The sequence below is a fragment of the Sinohyriopsis cumingii genome, chromosome 4 (genome assembly GCF_028554795.1).
Source record: "Sinohyriopsis cumingii isolate HCF-2022 chromosome 4, ASM2855479v2, whole genome shotgun sequence".
In the NCBI taxonomy this organism is placed as follows: domain Eukaryota; kingdom Metazoa; phylum Mollusca; class Bivalvia; order Unionida; family Unionidae; genus Sinohyriopsis; species Sinohyriopsis cumingii.
The window spans coordinates 125127588-125143692 of record NC_142964.1 but is presented as its reverse complement, the minus strand read 5'-3'; the positions used below and the strand labels follow the sequence as shown (position 1 = coordinate 125143692).

General features: G+C 33.2%; 1 protein-coding gene across 1 annotated transcript in view; it reads left to right on the top strand.

Moving 5' to 3' along the window:
- The first annotated feature begins 50 nt into the window (after positions 1-50).
- The window catches only part of LOC149802042 (non-lysosomal glucosylceramidase-like), a 100126-nt gene continuing 84071 nt past the window's right edge, over positions 51-16105 (top strand). Inside the window, exons 1-2 of the mRNA XM_089956449.1 lie at positions 51-253; positions 10381-10469. Coding sequence (XP_089812575.1) covers positions 51-253; positions 10381-10469 — 292 coding nt within the window. The remainder of the gene's footprint in view (positions 254-10380; positions 10470-16105) is intronic.

The following is a 16105-nucleotide window of genomic DNA, read 5'->3' as shown; positions in this document are numbered from 1 at the left end:
GCTCTTGTTATGGGTTCATAGCCGATAATTAGACTGGTACGAAGTAAGAGATGGCTAACACAACGACGACTAGGAATTTATCTTTGGAAGATCATGATCCCAGCAAAAGTCTGACAACTCCACGGGAAAATATTCCAGGATTGCCAGACTTTGGCTGGCGGGTGAAGCTGGATTATGAATGTCAGGAAAAGTGCAAACCGTTTACCACTCCCCGACTGAGACAGTTGCCTGCACTTATTGGCTTAGGACTCAGGTAAGCAGCTGATAGTTTACAAGTAGCTTGGACTAAATAGAATTACAGATATCTCTTTTTCTACTCTGCCTCACCACGTGGTTCTGTCTTGCCGATTAGTACATGACACGTTACTGTCTTTAAACTATTCGATTTGTAAACCACACCGCATTGTTTTCCCCACATATTTTTTTTTTTTGCCTAGATAATATTGGTGCAACTTCAAGTTTCTTTAATTTCCTGAAAGATATTCACGAAATTTTACTCGTGTAGTTTACTTTTTTATACTTTGGGTACTAGTGATAGGTGTGTGAAAGTGAAGATAGTGGCTATTTGCACAGCGGCTTTTTACATACTTTTTCAACGACTATTAAGATGGTTGCCGTGTGCTATCCGCGCATAACCGTTATATTCCCAGACAATGCTTGGGGGGGGGGGGGGTCCTACTAAACACCACAAAGGCAGGCAAAGTCTGTTTATTTTTGTTTATGTTATACATATTCATATACATTATAATATATTAACATTGTTTTAATATTTAAATTTATAAAAATGGTACATACGCACCCATATTTGTGTAGATAGAGTATGACAAAGTCATATAACACAGATAGCGTATGATAAAAGAAATCTCAATGTCACAAAGCTAGATTTAATAATTTTATATAATAATTATCTTATTGTGAGACACGTAATAATATTATGAATGTAATATAAAATACATAAGTTTAATATAAGTATTTAATCGAATATAGTATGCCAACGTGATGTAATAAACTTAAGATATTGTATGACAAAGACAGATTCATTGTCACAAAGTAAGATGTACTAATACTTTTATAAGAATTGATTATGCTACAAACAGTAACAAATTATTCTGCCGCTGTCGGGAAAATCAGACGATGGTAATTAGTGATATTCCGCACCTGTAGCAGTTCGTGGCTATTTTACATTGTCTCTAGCAGATACACAAATCTATTCATGCAGTTCAAACAGTAATCATTTAATCAAACTTTAACTATGTACCTGAGTCGACAATCTCAAACATAGGTATTTCTTGTATCCTTCGATTTAAGTAGCAACTATTTTGGAATACATAAGGATGATAATGTCCTACTTTAGTTCAAATTTTTAATCATACTACATTACTTGATTAATGTAATTTTGGCGGCGACAGCTCGCCCATAGTTATGGTCATATTTTAAAAATGTCATTGAACGTTTGTTTGACATTTAACATACAAAATTAAGACAGAAAACCTATCGGAAAATTATTTATCTCAGATGAAGCAGTCATGGGATGAACATCATTACAGTGAACAAGATAGTATTGTATATGAATAATGACAATTGCTATTAGGTTCACAAAGTACATGTATTACCATACGAAGAAATAAATACTCTAACAACGATACATACAACTCTACAACCCAAAGTCTCATTTAAAAACAATGTTTTTTTATAGAACTTCTTCCGTTGTTCATTTAATCTCATCTGGAAAACATGATTTTTCTTCATATACCTGTACATAAAGCAGATATATCACAAACTATACAATTATCACTTATCTCGTTCAGCCGGAAGAGAGCGTTCATGTAGCTATATTCGTCACCATCACTGTTCTTAATGCAAACTCGGCTCATAAATTTATAATTCCCGGAAAGAACATTTAATTCACTAAGTGTGATGCCTTCACACAATGCATGTACCCAACTTTTGCAATAACCACAGTGGACCGAATCATTGGCACAATTCTGTTTGCAAACAGCGCATGGGTACTGATGGAGTTTAACACGCTTACGAGCACAGGCAGAAGGCATTCTGACAAATATACACTTCTTTACCCAATAAAGAATATTATATGTAGAGAATGTTTAACACTTTAACACAGTTGAAACTCTATTACACTACAACACCTATGTTTAAACAATACAGCACAATATTTTAAATAAACCTCTATACAACTTATTGTATCCTACACTAAGCATTAATTATTTGAAGCTTAATACCGTAACTGAATCATGACAAAATGATTTTGATGAAGATTTTTATTCTTGGCCATTTTATAATAATCCACAAACTTAAAATGTCAGGTGTTTAATCAGTCTGCTAGTTGATGCAAACAATACATACCTTTTAAATCTGGTTTTGTCACAATAGATTGCCTTTGTCATGCGCTGTCTCTGTTATAAGACTTCGTCATACTCTCTCTGCCTTTGTTCTACTAAATGTACGTATGTACCAATTTTACTTTCAAACAACATTAAATCGCGCTTTTTAAAAATTTAAATAGCAAAGCAAAGTTAATATAGTGTAACATATACAAATATGTAGAAATAAAACAAAAATTTGACTGCCTTTGTCAGCCTTTGCCTGACTTTGCAGTGTTTAGTAGGACCGGGGGGGAGGGGTCTCAAAAAGTGTTTTGAGGACCCAAGAGGGTCAGTGGGCGTGATCCCAAATAAGTGATGTTCATTTGGGAACAATCTATATTTCCATTTAATTATATTCAGAAGTATTTGCAATTCAAATGATATTAACAAAGGAAAATAGCATATGTGTTGTCTTGGAAGCGTGGAATGCATGTAGAAGCAAACCCCTCTCCCCAAAAAACAGATGATTAACTTAGCAAGGTACAATTTCATCACCACACACATTCACATAAATACAGTGACACCGACACTAAATAAATGAAAAATAAAATTACCATTTAAATTTTCAATTTTTAGAATGCATTTGACAGTGAATAGTTTCTTATTTTGATACATTCTTTGCTGCTGTGGGTTCAGTGGATGGGTTGAAGATAATATAAATGTCATTTGTGTTGATCTTTGCACTCTTTTGAGACTCATTTGGTACTGTTGTTCAGACTTTCCCAGGGATTTTTTTAATTATTATAGCAGTGTTTAAAGGACTTAACATGGCGTTACCCTGGCTATTCTCAGCCAGTTAAGTAATTTTTGAAATGCTTGCATATCTCTGAGTGCCTTATATTTTAATTGATTCTGTGATAAACTACGCTGATGACAGTTTTACACAGGCTCTAAGCAAGATTGTTTACTTTTATACAGACTACCTGAAAGGGACATGTAGTGGTGCTCAAAGAAATGACTCAGTTGTTCTAATTTTTTTTCCTCTAAGATTGCTGACAGTTGTTTTTAGAATCACCACGTGACACACCTTGATATGGCAGGTTGTTGTTGTTTTAATGCGATGCAAAATAGGCTGTTATATGGTGACCAGTATAAGTGGTGGAACCACTGGCACACAGGAAACATGGGAGCTTTGTAACATATCCACATTGGCTGAGTCAAAAATACGAACCCATGTGGACAGATGTGAGATGGTAGTGATTGGTAAAGACAAGTGCTTTAGACAACTTGGCCACCCAGTGAGAGCATTTAGTATGAGTGTGAAATATATTGAATCATCTTGCCTCATTACATATGCAATTAAAAGTATTGGTTAATAAACAGACAGATGGGGGAGAGGGTCCAAACCTGTAAAGGCATTGTTACAGGTTTGGACCCTCCTCAATACCCAATAACCATTTAAAATTGTATTGATGTTTATTATTAGATGAAAGCATGTGTAAGTGTTGAGAAGGGGATGAGGGTGAAAAAAGAAAAACTCCAATCAAACATGTACTAACCTGCCTGTTTAAATAACAATTGAGATCAGGATAGACCCATGTTTGAAAGATCATATTTATATATATATATATTTTAGCTTTAGAAATTTAACTGAATTATTTGTATGTCAGCTTGGTTGATGTTTTGAATAGTGCCACAAGTGTAGTCAGCTTGGTTGATGTGTTGAATAGTGCCATAAGTGTAGTCAGCTTGGTTGATGTTTTGAATAGTGCCATAAGTGTAGTCAGCTTACTTGATGTGTTGAATAGTGCCATAAGTGTAGTCAGCTTGGTTGATGTTTTGAATAGTGCCATTAAGTGTAGTCAGCTTGGTTGATGTGTTGAATAGTACCATAAGTGTAGTCAGCTTGGTTGATGTGTTGAATAGTGCCATAAGTGTAGTCAGCTTGGTTGATGTTTTGAATAGTGCCATAAGTGTCGTCAGCTTGGTTGATGTGTTGAATAGTGCCATAAGTGTAGTCAGCTTGGTTGATGTTTTGAATAGTGCCATTAAGTGTAGTCAGCTTGGTTGATGTTTTGAATAGTACCATAAGTGTCGTCAGCTTGGTTGATGTGTTGAATAGTGCCATAAGTGTAGTCAGCTTGGTTGATGTTTTGAATAGTGCCATAAGTGTCGTCAGCTTGGTTGATGTGTTGAATAGTGCCATAAGTGTAGTCAGCTTGGTTGATGTTTTGAATAGTGCCATAAGTGTCGTCAGCTTGGTTGATGTGTTGAATAGTGCCATAAGTGTCGTCAGCTTGGTTGATGTGTTGAATAGTGCCATAAGTGTAGTCAGCTTGGTTGATGTTTTGAATAGTGCCATAAGTGTAGTCAGCTTGGTTGATGTTTTGAATAGTGCCATAAGTGTCGTCAGCTTGGTTGATGTGTTGAATAGTGCCATAAGTGTAGTCAGCTTGGTTGATGTTTTGAATAGTGCCATAAGTGTCGTCAGCTTGGTTGATGTGTTGAATAGTGCCATAAGTGTAGTCAGCTTGGTTGATGTTTTGAATAGTGCCATTAAGTGTAGTCAGCTTGGTTGATGTTTTGAATAGTACCATAAGTGTCGTCAGCTTGGTTGATGTGTTGAATAGTGCCATAAGTGTAGTCAGCTTGCTTGATGTTTTGAATAGTGCCATAAGAGTAGGCAGGCTCACAATATCCCAGTCACTAGGTTAAGACTTAAAAGTTAGTGAATAACACATACACACATATATTACAGTTATGTAACTGATAATAATATAAATGTTTATTGCCCTATTTGTCAAAACTTGCTTTAATAATAAATATTGACATTAACTTATCGGCATGACAAAATTAGAGACCAGCCTTGACATTGACTATAAAATGAAAATGACAGACTTCTGTCAGATGATATAAAAGATTGATAGACAAAAGAAACTGGTGGTAATTTTATGTAATAGAAAAATGTGGTACATATAAATGCCAAGGTCATGCTGTCAGTAATTTGGCAAGAAAAAGTATAAAACTTGCAGAACATAAAGCAATATGAACTGAACACGGCCCTTCTCTCTCTCCATCTTCTCAATTTTTGGACGTCTATGGGCAAGTACCTTGCAAACTTGCACGTCTGAGCCAAATTTGAGCTTGTCCTGGATTTTAAGCAGGTGAATTGGTAAAACCTTGATTCAGTCAAAATAAAGTATGCTATCAATTCAAGTGCCCAATGTTCTGTACATGTTTGAAATGATAGTTCTTGATGATTGTGAGAACACTCAAATTGAGCCATATTATAAAATGTACTCTGGCCTAGTTTTGGTCACTAAGCCATTTGATACATTCAGCAACTGTGTTTTGCAGTCTTCTCAAAATACTGTATTGAATTTTTTAAGAAATGCCATTACAGAATTCTACTGGGATGCAGAAATCCATGTAGAGACACATGTGCATGAAAATTTCAGCAGCAGTGTCCTTGAATGTGTGTTAGATCTGGTTGAACAAAGTGAGCGTTGAATGTATAGTATCCTGGTTATAAAAGAGTAAACCTCTTATTGTAAAGGGATAATGTGAAGACAGATCTTGCTAGATAAGGAGTTTAAGACACCTGTTAATAAGATTCTCATGTGTTATCATGACTTTGATCAATAGGTAATTACATACATGTGATTTTGACTCCTGGCTTTGATAATCATACGAGTCCATGATGCTTGGAAAACTTGCATTTTGTTGTATACCATATTTAGAAAAAAAATATTCCAAGATTCTGAGACTTCTTTCTAAAAATATCTTTTTTTTGGCGAGAGAAATAAGAACCCCCATGTTAATGATCAGTGAATCGGCTGTCTTTAAGTGTCATGTGAAATGATTGTCGAAAGTGTGCTTTTCTGATGGCAACTTTTCATTTTTTCTTTGATACCAAGCACAAGGCTGGAAATCAGCATGAGTCTTGTGAGACTAGACAACAAAAGTAAAAAAAACTGGATCTGTGGTAATTCTGATTTTAAAATAAAATGATTTAAAAAACTATGAAGACAACTTGTATCACACACTTACACATAATATAATTACCTCATGGACAACTTGTTTAAATTCCTATGGATATGTTAGTTTAAAAATCATATTTTGAATTCTTTGATATTTTCACCAGGTGTCTTTGCATGTTAGCGAAGTAAATCTCTTGCAACAACACCAGGGTGTTGGCAACTCTTCTTGCAGTTTTGGGATGACATTGAAAATGTTTACCATTTTCGTTTGATCAGAGTTGATTCTTTGTGTGGAAGTAAATTATAATTTTTTTTGAAGATAGTGTGGTTCAATTTTAGAGCAATAATCCAATCATCCATTATATTTCATTATTGGGAGTATGTACATATTGTAATCCATAATTGGGAGTACATGTGTAAACATATAATTCATAATTGGTAGTATATACATATTGTAATCCATAATTGTGTGTGTGTGTTTATGTGTGTGTGTATATATATATATATATATATATATATATATATATATATATATATATATATATATATATATATATATATATTAATTCATGATTGGAGAGTATACATATATTCATATATTGTAATCCATAATTGGGAGTATATGCATATTATAATCCGTGATAGCGAGTACATACATGTGCCTATTATAATACACATATAAGAAGTGGGTTTAACATTCAGTAAAACTTTATTTAGTAATACAGTTTTAGAGGACAATACACATGTAGTTCACATGATTATTTCACAGTAAATGCTATTATAGGCTTCATCAATTGACGTGCTGATGAATTTATCCTCAGATCTGGTGTGTATACACAGGAAGTGTGTAATGTACAGTACCATATAACTACCAGTATTTATGCTTGGTATTGATTGATTATTAACATACATTTGGTAGCTTACAGCAAAGTTGAAATTTCGTGACATAATCAAAGGTTTCTGATTTACTTCAGGGTCAATATTTGGATAAACTTACAGGAATTCCTTGAGCTATTCCAGACACTTCCATGTACATGACATTTAGTGAAATGGTTACAACACATAAGCCTGCTATTTGAATGGTAACAATGGTTCAATATCAGATATTTAACGGAACTATAAAAAAGTGATAACCATAAACATAATTCATTCCCTCAGCATTAAATAAAGTTTTTCTTGAAAACATCTTGTACAGAATCCATCATCATCAGGTAAACCTGAATTTGAAAGTAGGTTTCGACTCGTTCTGGAAAGAACAGCCAGTGAACTAAGCAAACTTGACAAAAGTCAGCATTGTTCTTTTGCCATTGTTTAAATTCTAGAAACTTGAGAGGAGACATGACTCGACCAAAATTATGATAGCTTTTGCCCTGGAAATTTTTTCAAACTCAAGATTTTTTGCTATTTAATTTTTTTTTATGGCAGTTATTTTTTAGCAGCCGATGTTTCATGATTTCATTAAAATATACTTAATTTAATATTTAGTGCTAGATAGTATTGTGTTAAATAAGTAAAAGTTAAACAAATATCAATGCTGAAAGCATTGCTGTTTCTGTGTGTGTCACCAATGTGTGGGCATATATTCATACTCGTCTGTTTTTTTTGCAGTTCCACAAACACCGTGTTTTATTCTAACTCTGATACCTCAGTCCCATCAGAGTTGGAAGTTTTATTTCACTTAAGATTTTGGATTTTAAAGCATTTTAACTAAAATTTCTGTGATTACCTTTATTTTTATACAGCTGTCATTAAATTTCATATTTCTTGGTGTGGGAAGTTCAGATTTTTTATTTTAAAAAATCATAGTTGCGCCTTACATTGGACTTGGGACTGTGTTGTAGTAAATTCATAAGCATGACAATATCCTTTAATGTGAGTTTTTATTGGACTTGAGACTGTTGTAGTAAACCGATAAGCATGACAATATCCTTTAACGTGAGTTTTTATTGGATTTGAGACTGTGTTGTAGTAAACTGATAAGCATGACAATATCCTTTAACGTGAGTTTTTATTGGACTTGAGGCTGTTGTAGTAAACTGATAAGCATGACAATATCCTTTAACGCGAGTTTTTATTGGACTTGAGGCTGTTGTAGTAAACTGATAAGCATGACAATATCCTTTAACGCGAGTTTTTATTGGATTTGAGACTGTGTTGTAGTTGAGCTGTTAATTAAGCATGATCTTGACTGTATCCTTTAATGTAAGTTTACTCATACTCAACAGATCAAGTTTTATACCATTGATAAATGGTGTATATTACTATCAGTACAATGTCCATTATTATGTTTTCAATTATATTGTACTTGTACTTGCATAGATTGACATTTTGCTGACTTCATTACATGTATGTTATACATAACTTACAAGTGACATATAAGTCCTCTATAAGTCCATCACATATCACTTATAAGTCAGAGTAAACTATGTTCATTGTGGGTTATACTGATGAAACTTGGTATGTTGATACATCATAATGAGTAATATCTTGTAGTAATATTTCTTCCTTCACCTAGAGACTTAGTTGGTTGTTTAGACTCAGTCACTGCGTATGGGGTTTGGATCCTGTACAGACCAACTGCTGTTACTAATATAGAAAAACTTTTAAATGACTTCTCTGAAAAACAACTGTGCAGAATTTGACCAGATTTGACATAGAGCAGTCTGGTATAAAAGACTTAAAAGTTTGTAAAAATGATGCCATTCCACCATCAGATATGCCCTGCATTCCTACAAATAGAAAATCCTGTTAAGATCTTCTTCTAAAAAGAATTGCTGAACAGAATTTTTTTAAAGATTTGGAGCAAGCGTTTTGGCTTAAAGTATATTTATATTTTTAACAATGATGCTGGTCTGTCATTAGTTATGGCCGCTGTTACTAAAAATAGAAAAATCCTTAAATGTCATCTACTTAAAACAATATTGAACCAGTTTGACAGAAAGCATCCACATATGAGGAGTTTCAAGTTTGTACCAACTGATACCATTCTGTCATCAAATGTGGCTGCCATTTAAAAGAAAACAACACTTATCAATAATTTGTTCTCAAAAAGCTGTCAAATATAGCTACTATTACTAATACATTTAATAGACAAACCCTTAACAGTTTCTCAAAAACTAATCTTCAGAATTGGATTAAAAAAATTATAAAACATTGTGGCATAAATGGCTGTCAGTTTTATGCAGATGATATTGATTTACTATCAAATATGGTCATTGTTGCTAAAATAGAAAAATCTTTGAAAGGCTTGTTCTCAAAATTCGCAAAACAGTTCTATCAAATTTAACAGAAAGCATGTATGCATGAAGGCCTTTCAAGTCATTCAGTGAATTGTTCTCAAAAACCACTTAACTAAATTTGACAAAGATTGACCAAAAGCATCTGGGCATGAAGGGATATAAAGATGTTGCTGAATTACCATCAGATATGGCTACAAATTCTTAAAACAGAAAGACCTTTGAATAATGTCTTCCCAGTTTGACATAAAAACCACTGTAGAGAATTTGACCAAATAAGAATTTTTGTATGTGGAAAAAATTTCAATGAAAAGCATTCTATAGATGCAGATTTCTGCTCTTGTTCTGTTTTGTTAGGCAAACATCATCCAGGTAATCAGTCTCATGCCCACTTGGGCCTCTTGCTACAATCACATGTATTTATGTTGCAAGTATATATTAAAATTATACAGTCAATACTTTTTTAAAGGTCGCTTATATTGACCAGTCATCTGTCTTTAATAAACAGCCAAGATCCATTAAACAAACATTCAGAGGTCATTCTTATCACATTTCAGCTGTGGATGATTAAGATGTGTTTGACTATGTAACAATATAAAACCTCTACATTTAATCATTGAACTTTTAAGTAAAGTTTAACTACTGACAAGTTGTCGACTTTCTATCAAAAATTTCCATGAACACATAAAGCATTTGTAATGCAAAGCAAAATATTGAATCATTATTGTTCAGAGAAAACAGTTACCTTCATTTCTGAATTGTTTCCTTGTTTAACACATGTATCAAATAATAATGTATAACGATCAAGCGATTTAAGAATGTATTATATCTACATGGCAGGTATAGTTCGTATATGCTAAAATGCAGACGACAAGGCAGGCGTCCCCATATGGACCATACCAATCCTGTGTATCACAAGCCCATCTATGGTATGTATTCAAATTTATTTAGCTAAGGGAAGGTGCAGATAAATTTGTAAAACATAAAATCAACAAAACTGAAATCATAATTTTAATAATATTGACACACTTACCGGTCCTCCTATTCGTTAGCATATTATAATCTGTTTCTGTGAATGAAAGATTTTCTTCTAAATATTGTGAGGCAGTTTTCAACAATGCTGTAGTGTAATTAGAAAGTGTTGTCAACTTTGGGCACACAATTATCAAGTTATTACAACATAAATTGCTAATTGCCTTGTTTGCAGAGTTCCATTCCAGATAACTCTGAAAAGTTGTATATTTGGTAACCTAGGTAACTATGTAATGATTAACACATTAAGCAATACTTGATTGACATTTCTCTGCTGGTCATTTGCACACTATTTAAACTGAACTGTTGTGTTCGTTAATACATGTAAATATTCCTATGCTTCATTTTGATCTTCGACCCCTTTTTGATCCTCTGGGTTACCAATTGTGGGTAAGGACTATCTCATGGGAAAATATCAGTTTTTGGTATTTGCATATGATGTTTTATGCATGCCAGTAAGTTTCTACATAGTGATCCTACTAAACACTGCTAAGCCTTATAAAGCCTGCCAAAGCCACACTAAGCCTGACAAAGACATATAAAGCCTGACAGAGTCATGCAAACTCAAAATAGAAAAGTGTATTCATATTTTAAATGATATTGATGAATAAATTGATCAATTTGAAAGACTGGTTTTCAACATAATCATGTCAAGTTAAATGACCTGAAATTGGAAACCAAAGTTTTAATTCAAACTATGATAAAGTAATAACAGTGTCAGACAAAATCATATTTAAAATGTTTGGTATTATTTTAATAACTGTTAATTTGACTGATTATTGAATAAAAATCCAATTTTTCAATATATGTCCTAATGATTTATTATTTTTGTTGTTGACACCTCTTGATAGTATGATCTGTCTGTATTTGACAAAGCATTCGAAAGGCACACACAGCGAGACAAAGTCTTTCAGTTGATGCCACTAAAACACCTGTGTGTTCATTAGTACATTCAAGACTGGATTATTGTAACTCAGTTCTGTCTGGTCCATTTCAATATCTACTCCAAAAACTTCAAAAAGTTCAAAACGCAGCTTCTCTGATCATACTTAGAGTACCACGATCAGAGCACACCTACCCGCTGATCTGTACCCTACATTGGCTATCCATTCGATCCAGAATCAAATACAAAATTTGTTCTCTGTGCTACATTTTACTGACTGACTGTAGTCCAACATACCTATCCGACCTCACCCATGTGTACACACCAGCAAAATACTTATGCTCCTCTTCTGACAATCGTATACTCATTATTCCCACTGTGAAAACAAAGTCATATGGACAGCGTTCTTTTGCATACCAGGGCCCAGCAACATGGAATGAATTGCCCACTAAACTTAGACACAAAGACACAGTGATCACATTCAAGAGTATTCTTAAAACTCACTTATTTTAACTGCAAGAACAAACTTAAAGACCTATAATGTTTCCTACTTTAAATATTCTCAGCATGTTTTTTATGTTTTCTAATTTCACAGTGTTTGTTTTTGTAATCATATCATTATATATATTTTTTATTTTATAGGTGTTGTCTAATGTTGTAAAGCGCTTAGAGCTTCTAAAGATTAGGCGCTATACAAAGTCCTCATTATTATTATTATTATTATTATTATTATTATATTGGAAAGGCATACACAGTGAGACAAAGTCATATTAGAAAGACGCACACAGTGAGACAAAGAAAGGTGTATTTATGTTGCAACTTTAGTTGGATGAATAAATCAACCAATCAAAAGAGTATGCTTCCCATTAATTCACCGAGAATTGGTTGATAAATTCCAAATTTGGATAATAACAAAGTCAGACAAAATCATGTTTGAAATCTTTTTTATTATTTAAAAATATGTTATTTGGATAAACTATGGAAAGAAAATGCAGCTGGCTCACTGCTGTTTGAAGATTTATGCCAAGAAAGACAAGAACCTGTCTCAACGATATAAATAAAAGCTGATAGAGCAATATTGGTCTTTTTATTTTTACAGAATCATGTAATAATTCTCAGCAAATATTTGTTAATTGAAACGGACAGTGGTACCCATTACTGTTCAGGCTAGGAATGATGACTTTGCATGACTTGGCCACTTTATGACATTGTGTGGATGTGTGTGAAACATAGCCATTTCTTTCATTAATTATTGGATATGCACATTTTAAAATAATAATAAACATTTTATTTATGATTTTATCAGGTTTTGTATGCCTTTCTAAGATGCAGCAAATTTGGAATTTGTCTCCCAATTACTAGTCATGCGTTATGGTGTATGTTGCAGATCTAATCTTTTTCTTTTGATAATTTTGTAGCAAACACACCCTACAACAATAATACACATTTTCATTATCAGTTTGTATGACATTGTCAGGATTTGTTTGCTTTTGTTATGCTTCGTCAAACATCTACAGATTTTTTGAGTTCGTTGACATGATGGGTAACTCAGTAGGATGTAATTAGAGATATTGCATTTTCTTTACATTGTATATCCAGTTAACACATTTTGGAATATATATTAAGATTATTATTGCTTGCAGGTAAACATGTTTATCTGATCTTTTCACCTTAGAAGTTTCTAGAATGGCTTTTGTTAAATTTAATGGGAAAATGACCGACATTGTGATCCTCATATTGTGACTTAGGTTTTTATAAATGGGAAATTCTTCATTCCATATATTAGCATCAATCTTAGTGGAGTAAATTATAGCTGTGTTCAGTTTTATTTAGAGAGGATTTATTTAATGAAAATATTTACTGGAATTATAAAGTGGTCAGTAATACTTTTGGACTAAATCACTATTTTGTTATTATTGTATATTCATTTAGACATTTTGGGTTATATCATTGAAATACATTAAGCTGTTAGCACATCTGTAGTATTCCAGGCTAGTACTGACTGCTTCAGTGACCTAGTGGTTAGAGCGTCTGCCCCAGATGCGGAGGTCATGGATTCGAACCCTGGCCGAGTCAGACCAAAGACCTCTAAAAATTGTACTAACAGCTGCCTCGCAAGGCGCTCAGCTTTAAGATATTATTGTTAGGACTGGTTGGCCTGGTGTCAGGATAATGTGACTGGGTGGGACATTATGCTACATGCCTGCAGCATGATGCCCCAGTGCTAGACATCACTTTAAACTGACACACTGCAGACATTGTATCGATATGACTGGAAAATCGTTAAAGCTACATTAAAAATCTAAATCACACACACACACACGCATACTTAGGCTAGTACTGGTATATCAGCACTTTCAAGATTGGACTTCATTTGGAATACCAGTGGAATTCATTTAGAATACTCCATACTTGTGACAGAACTTTTAGGACTTTTTGGGATTTAATTCACAATATTGTAAGTTCTTTTTAAATTTTACTTTGTGCTGTAGGGAAGTACATTATTGCTTAATTTTTACAAAACTTGTTTGGTTTTGCTCTTTTCTGTTTCTTTATTCAAGACCAGAGTCATGAGATTATGAAAATGGTGCAAATATAGCTGCACCACGTAGACCCTGATCTGCAAGTACATGTGGTAACTAAAGCCCAGTTTTACATTTAAGAAAAAAAAACACAACAAAAAAACCAGATTCCAAATCCTTTATGTATAAATATATGGTCTTCTTGTGCTTGAGTATCAAGTCTAAAATGAATTGTAATAGTGACAGAAGTCTGTATATACAAAGCATCAAAATAATTAGTAGTTTTAAGAACTACAGTTAAAAAAATGTGAGAAACTGGACCTGAGCTTTTTGCAGGAAGGAAATTGCCATACTTCTTTCACAATAGTTTTAATTCTATAATTAAAAAATCAAAGGACCAAAGGGTCAGTATAGAAAGAGATTTAAATATTTAAAGGCCTTCATGTTCTTGAGTTTTGAAGAAAATGTGTCTTAAAATGGCATGGAATATATTTTGTATTCAACTATAGGTGAACCCCACAATTATGTGGGACATGTAGCTGGGATCCATGACTGCTGATTGAACTGCAGTCTAGTGAGCACAATTTAAAAAAATTAAGTGCATGTACGAGTGTTGGAGGTTGGGGGTGGATAAAGAAAACACCAGTCAAATATATAGTACAAATTATTATTTCCTGGCATTATATTTATAACAGTAGGGATTATGATGGCCCCATGTTTGATGAAAATTTATTATTGCTGCGTAAATACATTATGATACGTAAGCAAATGGTTTTCGAAACAAACTTGAATTATTTTTATATATTTATCATCATCTTGGCTGATGCTGTGATTAGTGTCAGGAAATAAGGGACATCCACAACAAAATATCTTAAGCCAAGACATAATTGTGTTATATCTGAAATCATGTTGTAATGATATGCATTATAGCAGGGTTCACATGTATTGAATGTGACTCCAATGGGAAGGACATGGCTTTACTCACTTTAGCAGGTACACATGTACAATGTATACATAAAGACTGTTGATTGCACTGTAATTCTGTCTCTTCTTCCTTGTAAGCCACATGTATAGATTTAAACTATGCTGACAGTTCATGGAACTTTGCTATTTTATTGTCATGACACAGTCATGTTTTGAAGGACTGGATGTAACATCGTGGCACACCTATATTAATTCATGATTTCTGCATAATCAGGTTATATATTGATCTGGTCTCTATTTTCTAAGCACATATGGACAGTTATATTAGCATGAAGTATGGTTTTTAGCCATCATAATCATCAAATTAAATTGGTAATTTATTTGAATTTATTCAACCATGGATGGGTTCGTCACTAAACCTTACGTGTATTGGCAAAGAGGATCAAAATCCAGACATGGAAAGCATGTGTTTGAAATATTGTTTAATCCAAGTGTTTAATGATGGCTGTCAATCCTATAATTCCCCATTGAAGTTAATTAATTAATTTTCCATTAAAAGTAATTTTCTCTTTACAAGTTTGATATGTTGTAAATAACTGAATTGAGTAACTGATAAATGGTAAACATTGTGGTTAAATTGGTCAAAACTTAAAGGGATATCATTTAGTTAGAAATCTAATTATTACCAGTCACCAAATATCATTATAATTATTATTATTATTATTATTATTATTATTATTATTATTATTATTATTTTATATGAGCTATTTATCAGAATCAGAAAATACAGATATATGTTGTTTGGTCCCATATTTATATTCCACACAGTATTACTGTGTCCGTCTCGCTTTAAATCATCCTATAAATTAAATTATCACTGACTTTAAATACTCACTGATCTTTTGGGGGTTTTGTGTGCCATGCCAAATACTAATTTCACTACTTTTTTATTGAAAGCTTACAACATAGGACTGTAAAACATAGGACATCTGTCAGCCAACTTGTATAAATTGTGCTTGGAAACAGATGTTCTTGTGCTTGGAAACAGCTGTTCACACTTTAAATGCAATATCTTGATTAGCTAGTTGTTAAGCTTGCAGAGATTATAAGACAGTTAGTTTTGTTGGAAGCCTGTCATGAATAGGAAATCAAAAGGTGACAAATATGGCTAATCATTGTGACCAATGAACTGAAATTTTGCCTG